Source organism: Cricetulus griseus (genome assembly GCF_003668045.3).
Source record: "Cricetulus griseus strain 17A/GY chromosome 1 unlocalized genomic scaffold, alternate assembly CriGri-PICRH-1.0 chr1_0, whole genome shotgun sequence".
Lineage (NCBI taxonomy): Eukaryota > Metazoa > Chordata > Mammalia > Rodentia > Cricetidae > Cricetulus > Cricetulus griseus.
The window spans coordinates 136,398,305-136,422,631 of NW_023276806.1; the positions used below are offsets into that span (position 1 = coordinate 136,398,305).

The 24,327-nt window shown below is 41.7% G+C and overlaps 1 protein-coding gene and 1 long non-coding RNA gene across 4 annotated transcripts in view; one reads left to right on the forward strand and one right to left on the reverse strand.

Moving 5' to 3' along the window:
* Positions 1-21,179, forward strand: part of Hmga2 (high mobility group AT-hook 2) — a 119,899-nt gene extending 98,720 nt beyond the window's left edge. For all 3 annotated transcript variants that reach the window (XR_004771733.1, XM_027392314.2, XM_027392312.2), the window contains 2 exons: positions 7,741-7,773; positions 18,079-21,179. Coding sequence is in view for 2 of the 3 variants with exons in the window: in XM_027392314.2 (XP_027248115.1) it covers positions 7,741-7,773; positions 18,079-18,126 (81 nt within the window). In the remaining variant the exon portion in view is untranslated. The remainder of the gene's footprint in view (positions 1-7,740; positions 7,774-18,078) is intronic.
* Positions 15,099-24,327, reverse strand: part of LOC113832339 — a 30,217-nt gene continuing 20,988 nt past the window's right edge. The window contains exons 3-4 of the long non-coding RNA XR_003480497.2: positions 21,356-21,389; positions 15,099-16,826 (exon numbers count right to left, since the gene is read on the reverse strand). This is a non-coding gene — a long non-coding RNA (uncharacterized LOC113832339). The remainder of the gene's footprint in view (positions 16,827-21,355; positions 21,390-24,327) is intronic.

The window sequence follows — 24,327 nt, forward strand, 5'->3', positions numbered from 1 at the left end:
ACTCTGAATGGCACTACTTCAGATAGTCATTGTGAGAAGTATGTTGGGCAATGTGCATTAAATCACTTTATTAAATACATATTGTACTATTTCCATCTGGACAGTGGAAATACGAAATTAAGCCACATCCTTGCCTCACCTGAGTTATAATTAAAGTTGGTTCTGCTTGGTGATGTGCTTATGAAGCAGTGTTCGGAAATACATTTCTGTAAAGTGACAGCAATCCTAAGTAAAGCTTCATAGTTGTAAGATGACAAAATGCCTATCAGAGAAGCCAAGCTGAAGCAGATAGTTCCGGGGTTGACTTGAAGTTCCTCTTAGGTTTGGAATTGAGCAAGTTGAGAAGCCAACCAAATAGTTTTTTTTTGTTTGTTTGTTTTTTGTTGTTTAAAAAAAAAAAGGAAGGAAGGAAGGAAAGAAGGAAGGAAGGAAGGAAGGAAGGAAGGAAGAAGGGAATGGAGACATTGTAATTCACAGATTCTAAGGAGCCATGTAATGCAAGGAAAACTTTGGAGGGAAGATCCAAGAGGAAGGCATCCTTGAGAAAAGTCAGGATGCTAGGGCCACTCTGGAAGTGTGAGAATGTGGAAAAGGGAAGAACTCACTTCCACAACTGTTGAAAATGTTTCAGGATATAAACTAACTCGTTCGGGAATATCTAACATTTCTTCAATTGAATATTAAGCTTCCTCCAAGGAAAGTAACTCTGCAGCTGAAGTTAGGCACACACCAGTGCCAAGAAAACAGTGCTAAATTTGGGTTCCAGAAGAGATATGAGTCAGTTAAGTATCACAGGGCTCCCAGCCCATAAACTATCCCTTTGTAGTTCTTGAGAACATGGGAGATTACCAGTAAATGTATCCTTTAGGAAAGGAAATGCCTAAAATCATGAATCAGCTTTTAAAATTCAGTTTCAGTGACTAAATGTTATAGTTTCTAGGAAATACTTAGGGAGCCAAATGAAACCATAAAACCATTTCAGAACTGGGTGTGGCAGCATGGTACCCGCCCATTATGACAGTACTGAGATGACAGGGGATTCAAGAATTCAAAGCCAGCCTCAGCTCCATAGTGAATTTGAGGCCAGCCTGGGCTACATTTGACCCTGTCCCCAAAACCTAAATAAATAAGTCAATAATTAAAAACTTCACATTTCAGTGTAAGACCTAAAACAATGTTCTTAGGCCCAATGGAAGAAGTGTTAATTCTAAACCTTTTATGAAAGTAAAATGCATTGAAAACAGCCCGATTATTTCTTCTCATAAGCATGTGGGAAAGTACACAGGGGACAATACACATTATACAGAATTTAAATTGCAATAAATGTATGTAACAATACAAATTGAGATCCAGCTTACTGTGGCTGCTTCCTGGATAATTACAATAGTCATCTTTAGTCAGCTTTCAACTATGTCACCAGCAAGCTGAAATATTGGCAACAACTGTGTTCATTAATTATTTTTCTCCTCAAATAGTATTTGATTTCACTCCCATTGCCTCATAGACATCTTCTTTTGTCACACATTGCACATGAGTCTTTCCAACTGTTGAACTTGGGTTGCTCAAGTTTAAACTTTGGCTACAGCATCTGTTTGGAGTCTGTGTTGAGCAAACCCTCAGTACACTGTTTCAGACATGTATATACTGTCTTTTGGTAATCCTAAGAATGAGCATGTTCGTTTAGAGGAACCTGTGGGCATGGAACCTAAGGGTACCTTTCTTTCTGTTGTTCTGTGTAGTTGGGGGATATGTCCTCCCACATATAAGGCTGCCTGGTAGGAAAAAAAGTGAATTGAAAATTGTACTTTATTCTCCACTGTGTACCTCCTCACTTCTTTCCCTCCTGAGTCTCTGGACTCTTTGACATGTTTCTTATTTACTTTTACATGTTCCTTGTCAGACACGCAGCTTGTGAAATACTGATTTCTATTTGATGAGCCAGTGGATAAGTTCACTAGGTCAAGATGCCAGGATGGATTCAGCGACTAATCAGGACACTGATTTTTTTAAGGGTTCTTTATTGATCAGTCCCTTCATCCTAAGGTACATTTAAGACATTAGGGAGATGGCAAAAACCCCAGAGTTATTGTTCCTTAAATCTTGACCGAAGAGAGCTGCTGTGGCTACAGTCATGACAGAACTCAGACTGTCCATCTTAGCACCAAGCAGCCCTCATCCACTAAGCTATCTTGCCAGCCCTCCATCTTACTTTCTGAGACTAGGACTTTTAATGAATCTGGAGCTCACTTACTGGATGAGGCTGTCTGGCCAGCAAGTTCCAGGGAGCCATTGGCCTCTGCCTCAACACACAGGCTAGTACTAATCAGCACCAAGGCAGATTTGGACTCTCTGGAACCACAGACTGTATTCTCAAGAGTGTTTAGGAACTCCCTTGTTATTATGAAACAGATAGGAAGAATGGTAGATCATTTCCTGCCTACCTGCCCCTTTGCACAGTCTTAAAAGCAAAAATACAATGTAAACTTTAAGATTAGAAAAACTAGCCATGTGGGGTGTTGTGTACCTTTAATCCCAGCACTTTAGAGACAGAAGCAGTCAGATCTCTGAGTTCAAGATCAGCCTGGTCTACATAGTAAGTGCCAAACAAGCCAAAGGTCTGTAGTGAGACCCTGTGTCTGAGAAGTTGGTAGATGATGGATAGATAAGCTACTTTGCTGTATTGATGCATGGAACTCAGAATCCCTAAAACATGCCCTTTCTTTTTTCATATGCCTTCAATGGTGTCATGGAATTCTGACCCCTAAGCTGTTCATGTGGATTTCAACAGTTATTAATTTGCTTGAGTGTAATTGGGTCGAGGTTGGGTTAGTCCTGGATAAGCCAACCTATAGAGCAGTACACTGAAGGCTATGTGGTCAGAGAGACCCTCTGGGATACGTCCCCTCGGCAGGGTTTTTGGGGAATCTCACAGTTTTACTTTAATATTATATTAATACACCGCACTTCTTCTAGGTCTCTTGGTGGTAATGGTGAAGTTTTGTTCTAGGAGGAAGTTTCCTGAGTTGAATCTTAGGAGTTGAAATAAGAGTCTAGGGAGATGATTCAGGGAGTAAAGTGACTGGTGCAGACGAATGAGGTCCTGACTTTGGATCTGTGGCATTCACAGGAAAAGTCAGGTGGTAGGCTCACGTGTCTAACTCCAGTTCGGGTGAGGGAGAGGCCGGTGGATCTCTGGAACTTGCTGGCCAGCCAACCTAGCCAAATAAGTGAGCTCCAAGTTCATTCAAAGTCCTCGTCTCAGACAGTAAGATGGAGGACTGGTAAGACAGCTTAGTGGATGAGGGCTGCTTGGTGCCAAGATGGACAGTGTGAGTTCCATGGAGCCCACCCGGCAGAAGACAGTTGACCCCCACACCTTGTCCTCTGACCTCACATATAAGTGATGGCATCCAGGCATGTGTGTATGTGTGTGTGAACAGAGACATAAAGTAAATAAGCGTAAAAATAACTAAGGTCGAGAACAACTGAAGCAGGCCCCTTGATATCCAGACTCTACATGCACCCACATGCGAATGTGCACACACAGGTGAATATATACATCACAGGTGCGCATACAGGACGTTTAAATGAGAAGGTGTTCACACGAGCATTGTGAAAGGGGTCCCAGCCTTCTCCACTCATGGAAAGGCTGCATACCAGCCAACTGCCTCGGCTTTATAAGCCCGCTGTGTGCACACAGAACCATGGGAATTGTGATAAGTGAACAACTTCAAAGGTGTTGCTGTCTCTTCCGTGGAACAATCGATAAGGAATCCATCCATGCCTTTAGAACATCTGACAGAGATCCCCCACTGTGTTAGAAAGAGAAGACCAGGTGAGGTGGGACACCTGGCCTCCAAGGCCCCTGACTGACTATTGGCGTCAGTACTAAGAAGAGCTGACTGACAGAGCATGGCTTGATCCAGCAGTGACTACCCTGGGGGGGGGGAGGGGGGGCTTCTGAGAGATACACAGAGGAACTCCCTCTTCCTTCACCCCAGGTAGGTCAGGAAGCACAGCCCTCCCTTCTGGGTTTGTTCTAGACTAGGGATTAAGAGAGTTAACAGACTCAGGTTGTTTCAGTTTCAGAAATCACCCCGAGGAGATTGGAGTCCCCATGCCTTCCCAGGCACCAGGGGTGCATGTGTTAAAAATATAAAGGATTTTCACCTTTCTGTAAACTCTTGTGCATTTTTTAAAGATTTATGAAAACATAATGTTAGCCACGCCAGGGATTAATAAGCAGAGTTATCACCCAGTCTTTATGAAGACGCAGTGGCCAAGTGTGTTTGCTGCCAAGAACCGTAAGAATCCTGCTTCCCTGTCTCCACACTTAGTTCTGAGCTAAGAGATGCCGAGAGAGAGATAAGAGGCAGTTTGTTGTCCAGAAAGCTTTCCAGCTGGCAATTTGCTTCCTTTCTGTTTTTATGAATGGCAGTAGTATTATGATTTGGTCTGTGTGTTTTTTTTTTTTTTTAAAGACCAAAGCCATTCATAAAAATAAAAACAAAACAACAACAACGACAAAAAAAAAAAAAAAGAAAAAGAAAAAAACAACTTTCTGGGCACAGTCTGGAGCCAACGGGTGCCAGAGGCTGGGAAAACATCCTAGCAGCCCTAACCACAACCAGCATTGAAAGCATTCAAGGGTCTGTTTGTTTGGTGGCCTGAGAAGTATGAAGTGCTGTGTCTAAGTGTAGCTGGGAGAAGTTCTGTGACGTGAGCTAGGCCGGGAGCCAAGGCTGGCAGAGGTTCAGACATTGTCTTTCCCCTCACTGAAGTGTCAGGGCCTAATTCATGGAAAATTGGGTGAGCTGGCAGCCCTTTCAGGGAGTTTCATTGAGACGCGCTGTGCGGGGCTTGCATGAATGGAGCTCCTCAGCCAAGAAAGGAGGGGGCTGATGAGGAGTAGGAGCCAGACAGCCTGCAAGAATGTGTGTGGATTTGAAACGCTTTGGGAGTTAAAGTTGTACAGGTGTAAGCAACAGGGGAAATGAGGAAGAAGAAAGGTGGTTTCTCCTTAAAAGTGACCTTTTGGAAATGAATATTCTCTCAAGCACACACTTTTGAATCCTAAGAAGCATGAAGCCCTGTGCTTCCTGGGTTCAAGTCTGCCTGGAAAAAAAGATCATCTCAAAACCTACGCTTTGATAATAATGTTATCCCTACTGCTGTTCAAAGTCACGGGGTAGACCTTTTCTTTTCAGCAAGTAAAAACACCCTTTTCCTCTTTTTTTTTAAAAAGAAAGTCTTTAATTTTTTTTAAATCATCCATTAAAAAAAACTACTCTGCAAACCTTATATAATATATGCAATGTGCAAGAAAACATCACTCCATTATAGACATTCTATATTCTGGACATAGGGAGTTTAATTCACCTCTCATGCTTCTGAAGGACTGTTGCAATTGCACTTCTTTCACTGAATCAAGGTGGCTCAGTTCTATTTGCAAACTTCAGGAATGTATAAATGAAATTAATAGGGCTTATAATCAGACATAAACATGTTCTCAGGAAGCAATCAACCAAAGGGCTGGGGCTTCAAATACTCCTTTTTTACCACTGAAGAATAACAATCATGTCTGGAAGTTAATTGAAAATTAATTTAAGCTACAGGAAGATCTCACTCAGAATTTTCATTCAAAAGGGAAGAGATGAACACTGGTCTACCTGTACAATTAAAAGCATGGGTGTGGATATGAGAAGAAATCTTCATAAGATACCGTCACAAAAGTGAGAGGGTTAAGTTGGACGTGGTGGTGCACGCCTTTAATCCTAGCACATGGGAGGCAGAGGCAGGTGGATCTCTGGTCTACAGAGCAAGTTCCAGAAAAGCCAAGGCTACACAGAGAAACCCTGTCTGGAAAAACAAAGTGAATGAATTCATAGAACAGGAGACAAAGTTCACAAACTTTAGATCTAAAGAAAGATTATATCTAGAGCATCAAAGAACCCTTGGGTCTTATCTTAGTTAGGGTTTCTATTCTGTGATGAAACACCATGGCCAAAAGCAAGTTGGGGAGAAAAGGGTTTATTTAATTTACTCTTCCACAACCATAGTCTATCACTGAAGGAAGTCACAACAGGAATTCAAACAGGGCAAGAACCTTGATGCAGGAGCTGATGCAGAGGTCATGGAGGGGTGCTGCTTACTGGCTTGCTCCTAGTGGTTTTCTCAGCCCTATCTCTTACAGAATCCAAAGCCACCAGTCCAGGGATGGCCCCACCTACAATGGGCTGGATTTTCCCTCATCAATCACTAATTAAGAAAATGCCCTACAGGCCTGATCTTAGGGAGGCTTTTTTTTTTTTTCATTAAAGTTTCCTCCTGTCAAAAGAATGTATCCTGTGTCAAGTTGACATAAAACTAGCCAGCACAGGTCTCAGTGTTGAAAGAAAAATGAGTAACATTTTTTTTTTATGAACAAAGCATTTGGATGCACGTTTCTTTACAGAAGCTAAATGGATGGCTAGTAAGCACATGAAAAATGTTTCGTGGAATTAGTGAAGAGATAATTCAAATAGGAGCAATGGCATTTAACTTGGAAGTTGGAAGTCTACAATAAAAATGACAGACAATAACAAGTGCTGACACATGTGGAAAAATTAGAACTCTCCTACAGTACTAGGGTGTGTGTGAAATAGTGTAACTGCTTTGGAAAGCCATTTAGAAACTGCTGGAGGAGGAATTGCCATTAACATTAACACTCAGCAACACCACTCCTACATTATCCACAATAAATAAAAACATACCCACGCTAGAGTGTGTTTATGAATGCTCATAGGAGCTGCTCATAACATCCAAGAAGTGGAAATAGCCCAAATAGACATCAAATAATAAGCATCCAGATAGGCAAAATGTGGTATACATTTGGCATACAAAGCAATTAGCTGTTGATACTACAGTAGTCATTTTCTCAGTTCTGTTACAAAAGACCTGACAAAGTCAATTCAAGACAGAAGGGGTAGAGTTGGGCTTACAGTTCAAGGAGACACAGTCCATAGAGGTGGGAAGCAATGGTGGCAGTAGCCTGAGGCAGCTGGTCACATGTATTTTCTCTCTTTAGAATGAGGGGGAGAGAGAGAGAGAGAGAGAGAGAGAGAGAGAGAGAGAGAGAGAGAGAGAGAGAGAGAGGAGAGAGGAGTGTGGTCGATCAACTTCCTTCCTCCTTTTTTTCCAGTCTTAGATCCAGACAATAGGATGATGCTGCCCCTTTCAGAGTGGGTCTTCTCTCTTAAACCTTTTTGGAAATTTGGAAATACACCCAAGGGTGTTGTTGTTGTAGTTATTGTCAACACATTTAAGATTAGTCATCTCAGATATTACCATATGAATTACCCTCCTCACCTGGAAATTAAACTCGCCAGTGAATGAGGGCAGGCACACAAGAAGACCTGCTGCCTGATTCTTCCACTATGAAATTGTGGAACAAGCCAATTTATATAACAGAGGGTGGGTGGGCTGATGACAAATTCCGGTTAGAAGGTTCACTAGGGAGGTGTAAAGTGATGGGGAGTGCTCACTATTCCAATACAAGCAGTAGAGAACCTGTTTGTCCTTCCTTCACAAGCAGAATTTATGAATAAACACTTTTTAACTTAGATGAACTGTTTGAAAATGAATTTTCTCCCTTGCTTTGCAGATCCATGCCCACATTTAAAGCATGAATACTCAAATTTTTCGCCCCTCTGTATGTTTCCTTTTAAAATATAACATTTCTTTTGTTTGTTTCTTCCTTAGCCACAACAAGTTGTTCAGAAGAAGCCTGCTCAGGTAAGACATGATGATCCCTTATGATTTTTCCCAAAAGAACTAAAGTAAAATGTGTGTCAAAAAAGGCTTCCACATCTTTAATTAGCATTTTCTCGTTTTGATTATGCATTGAAATATTTGTCTTATCCTTCTGAGTCAAGACTAGAGATAGTGTGAGATCATTTATTAAAAACCCCAAACAGGGCCAGTGAGATGATTCAGCTGGTGAAGGAACTTACTGCTAGACCTGACGACCTAAGTTCTAGCCCCAGAGTCCACATGTTGGAAGGAAAGAGCCAACATTTGTAAATTTTTCTCTCATCTCCACTCAAACATCTTGGTCCCCCTACCGTGTGTGTGTGTGTGTGTGTGTGTGTGTGTGTGTGTGTGTGTGTGTGTGGTTTTCCAGGACAGCCGGGGCTAGAAAAACAAACAGGAAATCTAAAATTTTCAAATGCATATAAGGATATGGGGGAAGTGAATTAAAATAATTATATGTATCTCAAGTTTGATAAATGCAAAGCCAAGCTAGAACAACAGCAATAAAACCCATTCACTTTGTGGTTTCTTAACCTAAAAGCCCAGCATTGCACGGGCAGTACCAAAGATATGCGGTGTGCTTAAGCATTACTTAACTAAACAAAATGTGCATGGACACTTGATACCATCTGATAATTTCTCATCCTTCACCGGGAAGAAACTCAAGAGAAAGTGAAGTGAACAATGCTGTGCATTTAAAATCAGAGGAGACCCTGGGGCTCAGCATTACATCATGGTCTATAGAATAATAACCTTACATGTTTTGATAGCATTGATCCCATCTCTACTCTTGGTGTTGTAAGGAAGACACATTGAACAAAAAGTAATGCGTTAGAGAAGTGTGTGGTGCAGAGGTTCCCATTGGAGCTGTGCAGAGAGAGTATTCATATGGCATATATAAAGCACCTAAACTCAGAGCCAGATGTGAACATCTTTTTCAAATCCTGTGTTCACTTGAAGTCCACTGTGTGAGTCTTTACATCCTGGAAACTGGCACAAGATTCCTATCCAGACCATTGTTTTCCTAGAGTGCAAGCTGCTAAACACTTACCTACAACCACTGGCCCTATATGTCATCCATTCTGCTTACTTGGTTTGAAGACCTTTACCTAAGGACTTTCTATGAAATCTCCATGTGAGCCTATTGGGCACTCAGTGAAAAAAGAAAAAAAAAATGGCAAGATGTTTGAACATTTGTTTAATGAGCAAATGGCCAAAATGTCAGTGTCTTACATGATCCATAGGGGGACACAGATGAATGAATAGAAGGTCATGGGATATTAAGGAGATGGATTCCCTAAGAGCTGAACTTCATGGTTTTCTTTGATTTTGTTGTTAAACTCTTTGATTACAGAAGGGAAATTGGAAACATAAAAGGAGATGTTGTGGGAGGGAATGAATGGTGTATACAATAGTAGAAAAGCACAAACATATGCATCACAGGTAGAAATCACCAATATCGCTGCAAATGATTGCAAACTGGGCTTTAACACCAAGGATAATATAAGTGAACACACACACACACACACACACACACACACACACACACACACACACACACATACACACCAGGGAGTCAAGAATCCAAAAGAAGTTACAAGAGAAGCAATGACCATCACTGATCTGTCTGGCTGTTATACAGGCCTTGTTCCAAATTTTCCCTTTAAAGGAAAGGAGCTCAGACAGAATTAGGAGGGAAGGGAACACAGCTCATGGGACTGCCTAATTTATATTGTCTTGAGGCTCGGTGATGAATTATGTAAACATGGGCACTACAGGGAAGTTCACAGAGGATAATGTAAATTTTACAGAGCAGCCGAAGACTCCCTTCCATCTGTTTCTTTCAAAACACCCTCCCAGAGGTCTTGTCCTGCCGCAGTCTGGATCGACTTGGGCTCATCATAGCCTCTCTTCATCACTGTGAGGGGCTATATTCGGGTCCTGTATTAAGTTGGTGGCAAATAGCACAAAACAAAGAGATTGCCAAGCATGTGACTAGAGTCCTTCCTTCTTGCCATCCCTGGACTTTGTCCTGTGTATCCATCTAGGAAACGTGGCCTGATGACTCTTCCTGAATTCTCAAGAAAAGTATGAGAAGTTCATAGAATCAGGGGAGGATGTTATATTCCAGCTTACTTTTGGCTGCTAAGCTTTTTGTATCTCGAGATTAACATTTTCAAAGTCCTTTAGAGTTTTTATTCGTTCAAATTCGTTCAATTCCCCTCTTTACCTAATGTTTCCATTGCATGTTTTTAAGATGATTGTTTTTAATTGGGGGAAATTGTGTAGCCATTGCTAAATCCTATCCTTAAGATGTAAGGCATCAGAATCACTTTCATTTATATTTATATCACATGGATCAGAAGTTGGAGGCTCTGTGGCAAAGAATGCTCACACTCCCTGTGATAAAAAGCAGCAGAAGGTCACTCTGAGGGGGCAAATTCAGCATGATGCTGTCTCAGCATATGTGCTTGTCTTTACAAGAATGTTTATAAAAATTGAAGGCAAACTCTTCTGTGGAGGGGTTGAATTTGGAAAACGCACTAGGTGCCATGGATCCCAAACTACAAGCCTTTCCCATTATTCTTACAGGCAGGAGTTGAGTCTAAAGTGGAAGACGTCTGCCATGCTCACATTGACTCTCTTTAAATCCCCAACCTACAGAAAACAAGTCTTGCTAGAAATTTTACTTTGTATTTTAAATTAATAAAGTAACCAGAGGATAGATAGAAACTAGCTAATTAGAAATCACTGGAAACTGGAGTAAATAGTTAACAACATACATTCAAAAGTCAGTTTTAGAAGGAAAGGGTGATAGACTTTTCAAGTTATCATTTCAACTCTTATTTCTCAAGAGTTTTTGTCTTTAACCCTACCTTCTGAAAAGGTTCTTCTAGCTTCTCCATGTCTTAGTGTTTCTCAAAGTTCCCATTTTAACATGTTGAGTGGAGATTAGAAGTGGCCCCTTATATATAATTCAGACATTTTGCTCATGGAAGGAAAAACAAACTTTTTTTACTTTCACAACATTCCATCATTCAGCGCACACTGTCCGTTTGTAAGCTTTCCCTGAGCTATTAAAACAGGAAGAAAAAGAACAACAACAACAAAAAAATAAAAACAAAACAAAACAAAAAAACCTTGTCTTTTCAATTTCCCATCAAGAGGATTGAGAACTATCAGTTTCTGAAAGAATGGAAACAAAACATTCCACTTCAAAAATAGATTTCTTACCTGCAAACATCTTCCATGAAAGGTGTGCAGCTGGGCAACAGAATCTCAAAAAGCCTCAGTTATCACGTGGTACTTACTTGCCCCTTTCCAAAATGTTGAATGTTTTTACAGAAACTTCAAGGGCAGCTTTAAGGATGTTTATATTGCAGACAACCTAAACACTGTTTGCAGCAAAATGGGAGATTTCATTTGGGGACAAGCAAGTTGATGAATTACAGCCAGCGTATTCTTCTCAAAGAAGGCATTTTTACTGGGCGCTTTTAGTCTAGACACACAAAGAAGAAAGGAAGATGGAGAGAGAAGAACATTCTCCCTCCAACACTCACCTTTTACATGGTACCTTGGCCAACAACACAGCAAACGGTTCATAATAAATCAGACTTAGAGTCACCAGTCGGCTCACTCGGGAGCCTGTGATCTGTACTCCTAAGCCATAAAGGGTATTGATTGATTTATTTCCCTGGTTACATTCTTCCACGCTGGTAAAACATTTTGTGGGCCAATAAATGTTTGGTACCAAGTGGCAAACAAGAAGGATCACATCAAAGACTTCCTTGAGGGTCGATGTTTTGTTGCATAGGAAATACTTTCCGAGTTCACCTCTGACCCCTGGTGTTGCAAAGGTCAAGGGTAAAGGAGAGAGCAAAGTTGAAAGCAATTGTTTGGACCAGCTCAAGGGCACAGCAGCACAGCGGAGGGGCAGAGGAAGCACAGAGAAATGATCATGATCGTTTTGCTAAACAGATGCAATAATTAGCCTAGCTGACTGTCCCAATAAAAGAGCATTGGCAAGGTGAGACTATCTGCTTCTTGTCTGGGGTTGACTACAGACATAATAATGTAGCTCCTAACAGGTGAGAAAGGACATCACTCAATGGGTGCAATTTCCAAAACTGCAAAAAAAGACAAATTCAGTGTTTCTGGACCTGACACATTTGCTATAGTTTTGTTGCTGTTATTGCTGTTTGTTTTTTTATTTAGTTTTGTAAGTTCAGCTTCTTAGCTATGTGACTTAGCCTATTCATGAAAGAACAGGGCTGTCTTCTCCCCCTGTTCACATTGCTACGGTCATTGCCTTGCACTTTGATATAAGCTGGATCGAATCCAAGTATTTATCGAATATCTAAATTATCTCCCACACTTGCCAACCCACACTAAATATAGAATAAACAGTAATGAGCATTCCAGCCTGGTCTTTCCGAGAGAGTCCTACAAGATAGAATAGAATTGGCTACGAGGCAGGAAAGGGCTGCTGAATCTTCCAATGTCTGCTGAATAACAATTGCTTGTTAATCTACTATGATTATTGATGTTTTAGTATTATTCAAGAGTCACAACTCAGAGCAGGGCTGAGGACAGGGCTCAATGGTTACATTGCTTGCCACACAAATGTCAGGACCAGAGTTCAGTTCCCCAGAACTCATGTGAGCATTGTAGCATGCTGGAAGTTCTGGCCTCAGAAGGGAGAGGCACAGCAGATTCTTACAACAAGCATGTTAGGGAATAGTCATTTCCACAAGATATCAACCTCTAGCCTCCAGTGAGCATGCATGCTTGTGCCCTCAGGTATGTGCACACACATACTCACAAGGGTGCAAACATGCAGGAACATACACACACAAAATATACTGAATTTTCACACAAAAAGGTGAGAGGGGAGGACTGGAGAGATGGCTCAGGGATTAAAATCACTGGCTGCTCTTTCAGAGGTCCTGAGTTCAAATCCCAGCAACCACGTGGTGGCTCACAGCCATCTGGAATAGGATCTGATTCCCTCTTTGGGCATGCAGGTATATATGCAGAGTGCTCATACATAAAATATAAATAAAAACCTTAAAATAATATTAAAGATGGAAAGAGAAAAAACTCAAGATAATGAAAAAATAGTGATGCAATTGTCATTAATGTTCCAGAAGTGTTCTGTTGCTTAACAATAAATACAGCAGCCAAAATTTCTGAGTTTTAAACTCAGAAATTGAAGGGGAAAGAAGGACGTTTCCTGGTTTGTGCCACCAGTAAACAAGTCTGCACTTACTCATCAGACATCATCTGAACCATATTTTTAAATTATTTTGCATTAAAATGAGAATCTGGACAATTTTGGAAGTTTTTCCTGAAAGCTTTCATTCACACATGAACCATTTACTTACATCTCCAGTTATTTTTCACACACAAGGCTCCTGTCCTAAGAATGGAAAAATTCTGGGGGCAGAATTCATGGCCCTCAGAAATTATGGCTTCTGAAATTTGTGAGTAGTTTGTATTTGAAATGATTCCTCTATGTGGAAAAAAAATCTGAGTTCTGTCTCAAGATTTTTTTTTTTTTTAAGTAGCACTTGATCCCAGGGAAGAGAAATTCTTGGTATCCCAAGGCCAATGCTATATCTGTTGCAAGACCTTCTATGGCAGAACTATGCCAAGACAAACATTAGTGCATTTTATACCTGGCCTCATACAGTAGACCTGTAATTCCATGAGAATGAAGTGGGCTTGCCTGTGCTTTAGACAAGTTAGCAAGGCCCTGTATCAAAATAAAAAGTGAAAACGGGGAGCTGGGAATACAGTGCAGGGCCCTAGATCCCATGCCTAGCCATGAAGACATGCTTTTAAAAACTTACAACATAGGTGGAAGGTGGCATATAAGAGGTGGCCCTAATAATCATATATTGTTAATTCATATGGCACTAACACAGATCATTGTCCTGCTACAAACAGCCCAGCTTTGCAAATTTCGTTTTGAAAGACACACTCCCCTCCAAGCATTCCTACCATTGCACTTGCCACTTTATATCGTTTACATATGTTTCACATGGTTTTTAAAAGGCTGCTGCCAAATGTTCCTAGTTGGGGGAAATGATCACTTTTCAGGAAGTCACATAGTTCCAAGTTCAGTTTGAGTCAAACTCTAGGGCAGCAGAAGGGGGGAACACAGGAAAAATTGACTTTATATAGTCTTTTGGGTCCTTCAGGTAGAACTGACAAGACTGGAGCTGGCTCTTTGCTGTGGAGGAGAAGCCTTTGCTCCTCTTCTGAGAAGACTGGCCTCAGATATTTACGAACTCCGTGTGTCTGAGGATGTCATTTCACTGTAGTGGCCCTTCAACCCTCTGTGGGCTGCTTGGTGACAGAGCATCAATCACACAAGCGCTTCTGGTCTGTGGCATGGTGTCATGAAACACTTGCAGAATTCCTTGCAATTAAGAAAAAAACATTTAGAGGTTTATTAGAGCCAATTCCAGCTCCCGTGATTTTTGCCTTCTTTACTACAAATATCACTTGGCATCATGATGTCACCAGTCACCAAGTTTGCAAGAAGCTCTCCTCCAATACAGACCTGCTATTTATTCTTCCTCCAAAAATTAGTCCCCAAGCTCTATTCTGAACTAAACTCCTTGTAGCTAACATCCTTTCCTGTACCACTAGCCACCTGGTACTGTAGGTACCATGCTATCCTCTTTTGGGCTTTTTTAATCACTTAAATTATACCCAAAGACACAAACATGTTGTTGAACCAACTTGAAAGAACAATAGATGCAAACTATATCATAGGGATTTTGCAAGCTTTCAAAGCAATGGCAAGGGCTCCACATGAACAAAGGAAAAATTAAGGTAAAAATAAGTGCAATTTTCTGATAGCTATAACAAATTTATAGTTCTCTAACTCTACCCACTCCCTCTCTCTCCCCCTCCCATCCATTTTCTGCTGAAAACACTCGCACATTTCACCCAGCTTGTTGTATCCTTGGTTGCCTTCCTAAGTAGCTGTGTGAATAGCAGGGATGTGTTCAGGGTTCAAGGGATATAGGGAGGGTTGCTCATAAAAATAGCACTGTGCAATTCTACTCTGAAGTCCTTTTAGCACAACATTCCAGAAGCCCCACTCTGAACAGGTAATCTTTCTTGTAGCAGAGTACCTCTGCTTGCCTTTCCCACCCCACCAACCAGCCCCTAAAAGGATGTGTGCAACTCTTGGACACAGTATTTCAGTTTCTTGAATACTTCAAGACTGCCATGGGGGAGTTACAGCACTCAAAGTTCCTTGGCCGATGTGTTGCCAATGTGAAGCCATCTTTAAGGTACATACATATCTGGGGGCACAAGCTGTGGTCCACAGCCCACAGCCATGACTGCTAAGAGGACTAAGCCTGGAGGTTGATGGGAATTTCTCTGTGGTGGTGACAGGCTTCATCTGGGGACATGAGAGACAGCTGCTTATCCCAGAATCCCCCTTGTTTCTGTTCTTTACAAGACACAGGATCCCTGAGTGAAGTTTAGTGAGAGTAGAACCAGAGTTGGTTTTCCAACCATATCTCTGTACCTGACAGGAGGGCAGCCACATCTAAAACAAAAAGCCAGGCCACAGAGAGGTGAGAGCTGAGGCTGGTGGTGGGAAGTGCCACCCACCCTGCCAGAGGAGAGGCTAGCCAAGGCTGTGCCAAGAAAGAAACTCTCCACTAAGCCTTTGAAAACACCCACTGTGCTGAACATATGAGAGCCACATTGCCACCCCACACTTAGTGGAGTGAGATTTTCTGTCCTGACCTCCTCGTTAGCTTCCCAGTCCTAATTGATAGCTACCAGCAAAAGAATTTCAAGGTCAGAGGAAAGATACATAAATAAAACTACTCCTTATGTTGTGTTAAGACATGCTAAGTAAAAGAAACAAGGGGTCATCATTTGGGGCCGAGTTGTGTCTAAGAGGTTTGACTATCAGGAATTGCAGGAGCTCCCATCAAACAAGGCTCCCAGGAATGTCCTATAAAGCCAGAGTCACATTCCATTTAGTGCGAGGTCTCCATAAGTTTGTGACCTGAGAATCCTTTTTTTCCTTCCCGATCCTTAAGTGCTTGGGTTTACAGATAGAAGAATATTGAGCTGATAGAAATAGAATAACCATAGGTCAGTCGGTGGCGGGGTGGGGGGTGGATGGGGTGGGGGAGTAGGGGAGTCCAGCTTGGTTTCATCCTGTGAGAAGATGGAGTTAAACATGCCACACTCTGCCCTCTGCTGTGGTCTGTTCCAGGGGAGCAAGCTAAAGTGAGTCCACACCTTATGTTAGGAGAAGTGAGTCCTCTGGAGGGGACAAAGAGGGTAGCTGCCGAACAGTTTAGTGACTTTCTGGAATTTAAATATTAAGTGAAAAGACAGGGTCACGGGGCAGCTGATCCTCAGCTTGTCTCTATTTCGTCTGCCTGTGGCTTTGATCTTGCTACATCCTCCTTTCGAACCAGGACTCCACAGAGAATCTCAGGGTCATGGCCTCTTGCCTCGTCAAGATGTGAAGCCCACAGTTTGGCGGCCTGGGAGGAGAAGGGAGGTAGCTCCATGCGTTCCACATTTCCCACAAAAACCAAAAGCAGACTAAACAAAACCGGTGTGAACTCCCGTGACTTGATGCTGCGGTGATTCTATTTTTTAAACTGTAATCCGTTCGTTTGCATGCGTGTTGATTCCCTGGATTTACAGCTCTCTCCGGCTTTAGTGGGAAGGAGAATGTTTGAAACCTTTTTCAACTTGTAAGAAGCAGTGAGCTGTGGAGGAAAAAAAAAACCAGGCTAGAGGCTCCATGGCCATGTGCGTGTTCGAGCGCATTCATGGGAGGGCATGCGCAGCCAGCCAGCCAGCCAGTCCTGCCAGCTTCTCCCCTCCTGTTTGCTACTTTTAAGAAGCAGCGTCACACATGGTAACATTTAGGAGCCCCTTCACAGCTGAAGTGTTTCAGACACTAATGAATGGAAGTTTGGTCATGTAGTACAGACCGGCTCGGAGGCGTGCTCTACTGAGTGGGACTCTGTAGTGACCTGGTAAAGGAAGAGAGGTATAAATTGTGTCAGTTAGCCACCCAGATGAAACGAAGCCATGTGGAAACCCAAATCTATTAAAGTATGAAGGCTATATAAGCTGGTGTAAGCTGCCCATTCTTAAAGGGGCTCCATTGGCTGCTGGAGTAAATGTTTACCTCTCTCCTGGATCTTTTTCACATGTTGTCTTTGGAGCCAGCCAGCAGCATTTGATAAAAATCAACCTCCCTCTAATGACACTTTTTATCAGAACTGTTTATTGTCTCCGCTTTACCACCCATGTCCAGAAAGGTATTGCAGGTTTGTTAAATAAGCAAAAGTTAAAGGAACTTTGTAGCTCAGACTAGGTTGCAGGAACCCCAACAAATTCCAGAGCCATAAGGAATGAAGAAAAAAAAAAAAAAAAAAAACGGGGGTGGATGGGAGGGGAAGAGGAATTGGATTTATATGGAGGCGAGGCCCTGAAAAAAAATCATATATTAGGTTTTCTCTGCTTGGCTGGCCCACCATTAAATGTTTGCCTGATGTTGACGGATTTAGTATTGAGACTGAGCAGTTATGTCAAACTTCACTCGTCTCAAAACGGCCTTTAATAAATGGGAGGGTGAGGAAATAGCTCTCAGATGCAGTGCACTTGGGGTGGGTCTGCTCTTGCTCTCCCACTGACTCTGCAGAGGAGTCAGCCCTACACCAGTCTGACTGTAGTTTTGACCCAAACCTGCCCCTGCTTGCCTTGGAACCTTGGGTATGTTTTGCATCCAGGGCTTTCCTGTCTATGAAAACGAATCTTGCAAGTGCCATGATAACACCAGCTACCATTCCAGGTATCTGGTGGGTGGGTTCTTTCACATTGTTCTTAAGACTGGTTGTGCCAGTTTTTAAAACCAGTAAGTGGCTTGCCGTAAGGAAAAAAATAATAAATCTTTTCTTTCGTAGTGAGTAAAGCTTCCAGGGATCCCACACTCTCCAGAATGCAAACAATTGAATTTGCTGACCATCAACCATGATGCCTTAAGTCAACAGTTGACTAAAGGCAGCCCTGGGAAAAGACAATCCCTTGATTCCTCAATGAAACACAGATCAGGAGCCTGGGAAGAGAGGGCGGGGAGTGGCATGGCCACCGTCTAGTTGAGCATGCTCAGCTTTTCAATGGTGGGAGGCAGCCAGGTCTGTGGTGGTGGAGGGTGGTGCACAGGCCAGATTGTGGTACCTGAACAAGGCCTAACCCACCTGCCCTCTTGTGTTGTTGCAGGAGGAGACTGAAGAGACATCCTCGCAAGAGTCTGCAGAGGAGGATTAGAGGGCCCCGAAATTCGATTTCTACCTCAGCATCAGTTGGATCTTTCGAAGGGAGAAGACACTGCAGTGACCACTTACTCTCTACTGCCATGGTCTTTCCACTTTCTGCGGGGTGGGGCAGGGGCGGGATGGGCAAGGGGCGGGGGCGGGGAGGGAGAAATCACATAACCTTGAGAAGGACTATATTAATCACTTTCTTTGTAATCCCTTCACAGTCCCAGGTTTAGTGAAAAACTGCTGTAAACACGGGGGACACAGTTTAACAATGCAACTTTTAATGACTGTTTTCTTTTTCCTTAACCTACTAATAGTTTGTGGATCTGATAAGCAAGGGTGGGTGGCTGAGAAAAACTCTGTGTTGGGCTTAATCAGTCACTACATCCAAACCCTAACAGGTCACCCTGGTGACCAGGGCATTCGTATAAGAAAAGCATTGTATGTCACTCTGTGCAGCACCCCCAGATGCCACCCTACTCTGATCATAGTGAATCTTCTGCTTAGGACACCAAAGATAAGAATTAGATACTACTCTCCTTTGTGTATAATCTTGTAGACACTTACTTGATTTTTTTGTTTTTTTACTTTTTAATTCTAAACGATACAAAATGCTGGTGTATCTATCTTTTCATTCAGCCAGCAAACCAGAATTAGATTATGCTCATTTTTTTCAAAAAGGGAAGTAAGCAAATAATAAATATTGACTCCTGTGTTTATGGGCTCACACACACACACACACACACACACACACACACACACACACACACACATCAGCGGGAGTGACACACCCACAAGCATTTGTTCCCTCTTAGGGATATCTACACAGCCGAAAGCCACTTAGCAATAAGTGACACTTGTCAGTAAATGACACTTGTCAGCCTTGAAGCATCCTAGACAAGTGTAATTGTCCTCTTTTGGAATTTAATGGAAAGGTACAACACCTGATGAACTCATCCAAGTGATGAGGCAGGAGGAGCAAAATATAAATTTCTTTTGCTATAGAGTTAAAGGACAATAGTTTTGAAAAGCAAAAAAAAAAAAAAAAAAAAAAAAGCTCTTGCTCGCTCTCCCTCTCCCCTCCCTTGCCTCTCTCTCCTCCATCTATTCTCTTGTTCTCTTGTTTGTCTTTGTGTATCAGTTTCCGTGAAAGACTGCAGTACCACTTACCTCAGATGAAGCCTGTGTGTTACTTCAAGTAATACATTTTGTTTTGACATAAGATGGTCGGCCGAGGTGCATTGTCTTGGTTCGGTCTGCCATCTCTGCATTCAAGCTGCACTTTTAGCCAGAGATGCAATAATTCCCCACTACTCAATACTACCTCTGAATGCTACAGTGAATTTACAGTCCTGCACTTGTTAACACGCTGCTAAACTGAGCACTGCAAGAGAGAAAAACACTCACTGGGCAGGCAATTCCACCATCCACAGTTCTCTGTCATTCTTGTCAAAGACACACCCTTACTCTGTCTCAGCATGGCTATGCATGTTCCTGTGATTTTTTTTCTTAATTAAATTTTTTGGCAAATGCTTGTCGAAGCTTCCCCGATAGATAGCTACATTAATTTGAAACAGTTTTTTACCAAGTCGTTCCTAGGTTCTTAAGGATGATTTTCTTCAGTGACACTACATGGTATCACGCACGCGCGCATGCACACATGAGTACACATGCAATTTGTCTGTAGTGTTCAAATATTACTCTCCAAGTCTGTACCTCAGATAAATTGTTGTAAGAAACAGACTAATTGACTTACAAGGACCTACCTCCAGACTTCAAAAGAACAAACTTGTAGCTTTCAGCATTCTTAAATTTTCTTCCTCTGATGTTTGAAATAGTTCAAACTTCACCTAGCCCTCATTGAAACTATTTTTTTTTGTAGGAAGACACTTGATAGAAAAGAACACGTTTTTTACGTGCTTTTGCAAAAATGAATGAATAAATCAAGCCAACCTTCAAAGAAACTTGAAACTTTGTAGGGGAGCTACAAACAGCTCAGCTTGTGCCTAATGCAATCAGAAAATAAAATAGGTTTTTAAGATTAGTTGCCTATAAGAATAATGCTTGACAGATATTTTCATGTATGTTACACAATGTGAGTTCTGTAAAATGTCTCAAGCAGATTTATTCTGAGCGCTTCTCGTGTAGAGTTTTTGTGCCTTTCTTTCCTAGCGAGGGCGTTGACTTTTCTCACGGTGTTATCCACTGGGCCAGGAGGTAGTTCCCCATGATGGCTTCTGTTCATGTGACTTTTAATACTTAAGCCAAATGAAACAAACAAACAAACAAACAAAACCATCTCTCTTCCAGCCACTTCAGGGAGGTCATTTCAAAGGCCACATACCTTTCTGAGACTGATAGAGTGCTCACTGTTGTGAGTCACCCAAGGAGTTATAGAGAGAATTAAAACTCAACGTGACTGTTCACTGTGCATTAAATAAGCAAATAAACAGTGACTCATAAAAATCAAATCCCCATCCCATATCTTCGGATGGGCCTTTTAGAAGCCTCGTTGGCCAGCTCATAAAATCTGAAGCAGTTTCTCATATTGGCCAGGCTCGGCACACGAGCGATGTCCATCTCTAATGAAGTTACTCTTAATTTCCTGTATGTTGTACAATCAAAACACACTGCTACCTCTTAAGTCCCAGTATACCTCATTTTTCATACTGAAAAAAAAAAAAAGAAAAAGAAAAAAAAAGGCTTGTGTCCAATGGAACAGTGAGAACATCATAAAATTTTTATATATATAGTTTATTTTTGTGGGAGATAAATTTTATAAGACTGTTTTTTACTGTTGTTGGTCACGGCTAAGTAAGACTGGACATCTGACTTCTCTGCCATTTCTGCAAGTTAGGTATGTTTGCAGGAGAAACCTATCAAGATGATTGACTGCAGCCAACTCTCTCCCTGTTTGTTTGCGCGCCCTCTCACTTTGTTCTCTGTTCCTGGTGTAGTATCGCTGTCTGTGATTGTACTTTGATGGCTTGCTTGTGGGAATACTTCTCTAGTGGATTATCACTGACTTTCTGCACAATAAACATAACAGCCTCTGTGGTCCCCATGTGTTCGGATTCTTATTCTTTGTCACAATTCCGTTAAGTGAATAATACAGTTTAGTCAAAACCAGGCAAGATGGGAGACATTCACAGTCCATCCGGTTTACCCTGAAACATACGACATGGAGTGTGATTTAAAATATAGTTCACTTTACACCACCACATGCCGGGACTTACCGGAACTGCTCTGACCTTGAATTCCATAGGAAGCCTGCTGAGAAGGAATGCAAAAGGAGAACAAGTTGTAGTTAAAAACCACAGTCTTAGGACTAGTGCCTACAATGTTTGTATAAAGATACAGACAGGGCGGGTCCAAGGAGATGGCTCAGTCAATAAAGTGTCTGCTTTTCAAGTGTGAGGACCTGAGTTCAGATCCCACATAAAAAAGCTGGACCATTGGTCTGGAGAGATGGCTCAGCAGCTAAAAGCAATCACTGGCTGCTCTTGCAGAGGACCTAGATTCAGTTCCCAGAACCCACTTGGTAGCTCACCACCATCTGTTAACTCCGAACTCATGCTAATACCATTTTCTGTCCTCCTCTGGCTCCAGGCATGCACATGGTACACATACCTATATGCAGGAAAACACACAAACATAAAAAAATTTAAATTAACTTTCAAAAAGCTGAGCATAGTAGTGCACACCTGAAAACCAAGCCTGGGGTAGGAAGTGGGGGCACAGAAACAGGCCAATCTCTGAAGTTCATTGGCCAACCTGCCTGTCCGTCAGCAAGCTTCAGAAACCCTATCTCAAGAAAACCATGCTTGAGGGGCTGTTCGAGCTGGCTCAGAAGTGAACAGATCCAGCTGGCTGCTCTTTCAAAGGAGTTGGATTCAATTCCCAGTCCCTACATGGCAGCTCATAATCATCTCTAACTCCAGTTCCAGGGGATCTGATGCCGTTTTCTGGCCTCTTTGGGCACCAGGCATGCAAGTGGTACACAGATATACACATGGACAAAGCATCCATACACATAAAATAACTTTTAATGTTATAATAAAATAAGTCAATAAATAATATGGTGGAGAGTAATAGAGGAAAGTCCCCTGACATGCACCTTGGGTCTCTACATGCATGTGTGTGTGCACACATATTTTCACACAAGTGCACACATCACACTCTTATACAATCCCATATGCACACCATACCCCACCCACCCACACCAAATATTTATAGTAATAAAAGAAAAGGGAACTAGAAAGTCAACTGTATTTGAAGTATACTTTAGAGAAACATACAAGGGTTTAGTGACATATATAAACACAAAATAAAAGCAGCCAAAGTCCCCCAAGATAGTTTTGTAAGTCTATTAAGACCATTAGCAGATTAACAGAGGCAGAGTGGCTTTCCGCCGACCGACCCAGGAACTAGAGCCCTCATCCAGTGGCTGATGGAAGCATTGACAGACATCCACAGATATACACTGAGCTGAAATCGGGAATTTAGTTTAAGAGAGGGAGGAATGAAGAACGATGGGGTCTGTACAAGGTTGGAGAAACCCACAGGAACAGTTGGCCTGGACAAGGGAGAGCACATCAACCCCAGATGCTGTCGGGGAGGCCAGTACAAGACTGATCCAGACCCCTGAACATGGATGTCAATAAGGAGGCCTCTGCACTCCAGGGAGCGTCTGGTGGTGGATTAGTATTTTTCCCTGGTGCAAGAAGGGCCTTTGAGAGCCCATCCCACGTAAAGGGTTACATTCTGGCCCTGGACACATGGGGAAGGGCCCAGGCCCAGTACAGGAAGATTTGGTGGACTTTACAGAACCCCTGTAGAGGGCCCTACCCTGCCTGGGGAGTGGTGGGTGGATGGGGTGGGGGTAGCTGGGGGTGGGGGAGGAAGGATAGGGGTGAGGGGAGGGAGAGGGAGAAGGGACTTACATGTGAAACAAGCTTGTTCCCTAAATAGAATTAATAAATAAATTAAATAAAAAATAAAATAAAATAAAAAAGAAGCACACAGTACTGAAACATGAGAGATAGAAAGTTGTCAATAGACATGAGCTTACATGTGGTCATTTCTGAGTTATCCATCAAATGAGAACCTAGAAATGAACTAAAAAGCCTAAAAAAATCACAAGGGAATAAGGACACTGATCCAATCTAGAGTACCCTAGAGACTATGAAAATATAAAGACCTTCCCAGAAATACCAGGAAAAAAATTCAAACCCTAAAACATGAAAGAAACTCTAAAGAAAATGATGTAAAGTTCTGAGCTAACACAATAGTTATTATCTTTGAAAATATATAAAAGTAAGTTTTATTTTTTTAATTATTAGACATAGCATTGCATTTTCTGTACATTTACTAATTTACTTCTGAAATATCAAATGTTCTAGAGATGAGAATTTTGTCTAGGGTTTCTAAAAATTTCAGTGTAAAGTACTTATCTGAATCTCAGACTAACTGAAACTCTAAGTATACTTGGGACTTCACTGATTGTGAGGTTGTCACTATAAAATTTTACAGTATTTAATGCCCTATAATAACATGGAGTTTCATTTATAAACCTTAGTTTCAGAAATAATCTAGTTTGTTTTGATTACATAACATGAGAGTACCTTAAAAGCCTTAGATGAGATCCAGTGAAGCCCTCATCAATACCTGTAGTACTTTGTCAGAAAATTCAGAGGAAAAATTAAATAAGAATCAAGGTGAAAATCTGAAGAAAATAATTATGGATGCCTAGTGATGTTTCCATATGTGTGTAGGAAGCAATAATTTTTGCCGAGTATATGCATAGTAAGCTATTGTCAAGTCATTTAAATAGTCTTGCCATTTGCCTCTCTTGCTTTGCAATGAAAAATAATATGGGTACATGGAAAAAAAAGAAAAGTGCTTATAGAAGGAGGACACAGAAGCAGCTTTTATTATATTTTATTTTATTTTTTGTGTGTGGAGGTCAGAGGACAATTCATGGCAGTTCTTTTCCAACACCATACAGGATCCAGATATTGAACCACAGTTGTCAGACTTGGTAACAAGCACCAAGACAATTTGCTGGCCAAGGTGAATATCTTCAAAGAATGTACTGGATCGTTTTGTGTGACAACTTGACACAAGCTATAGATTCATAAAAGAAAGGAGCCTCAGCTGAGGAAATGCCTCCTTGAGATCCAGGAGTAGGACATTTTTTCATTTAATA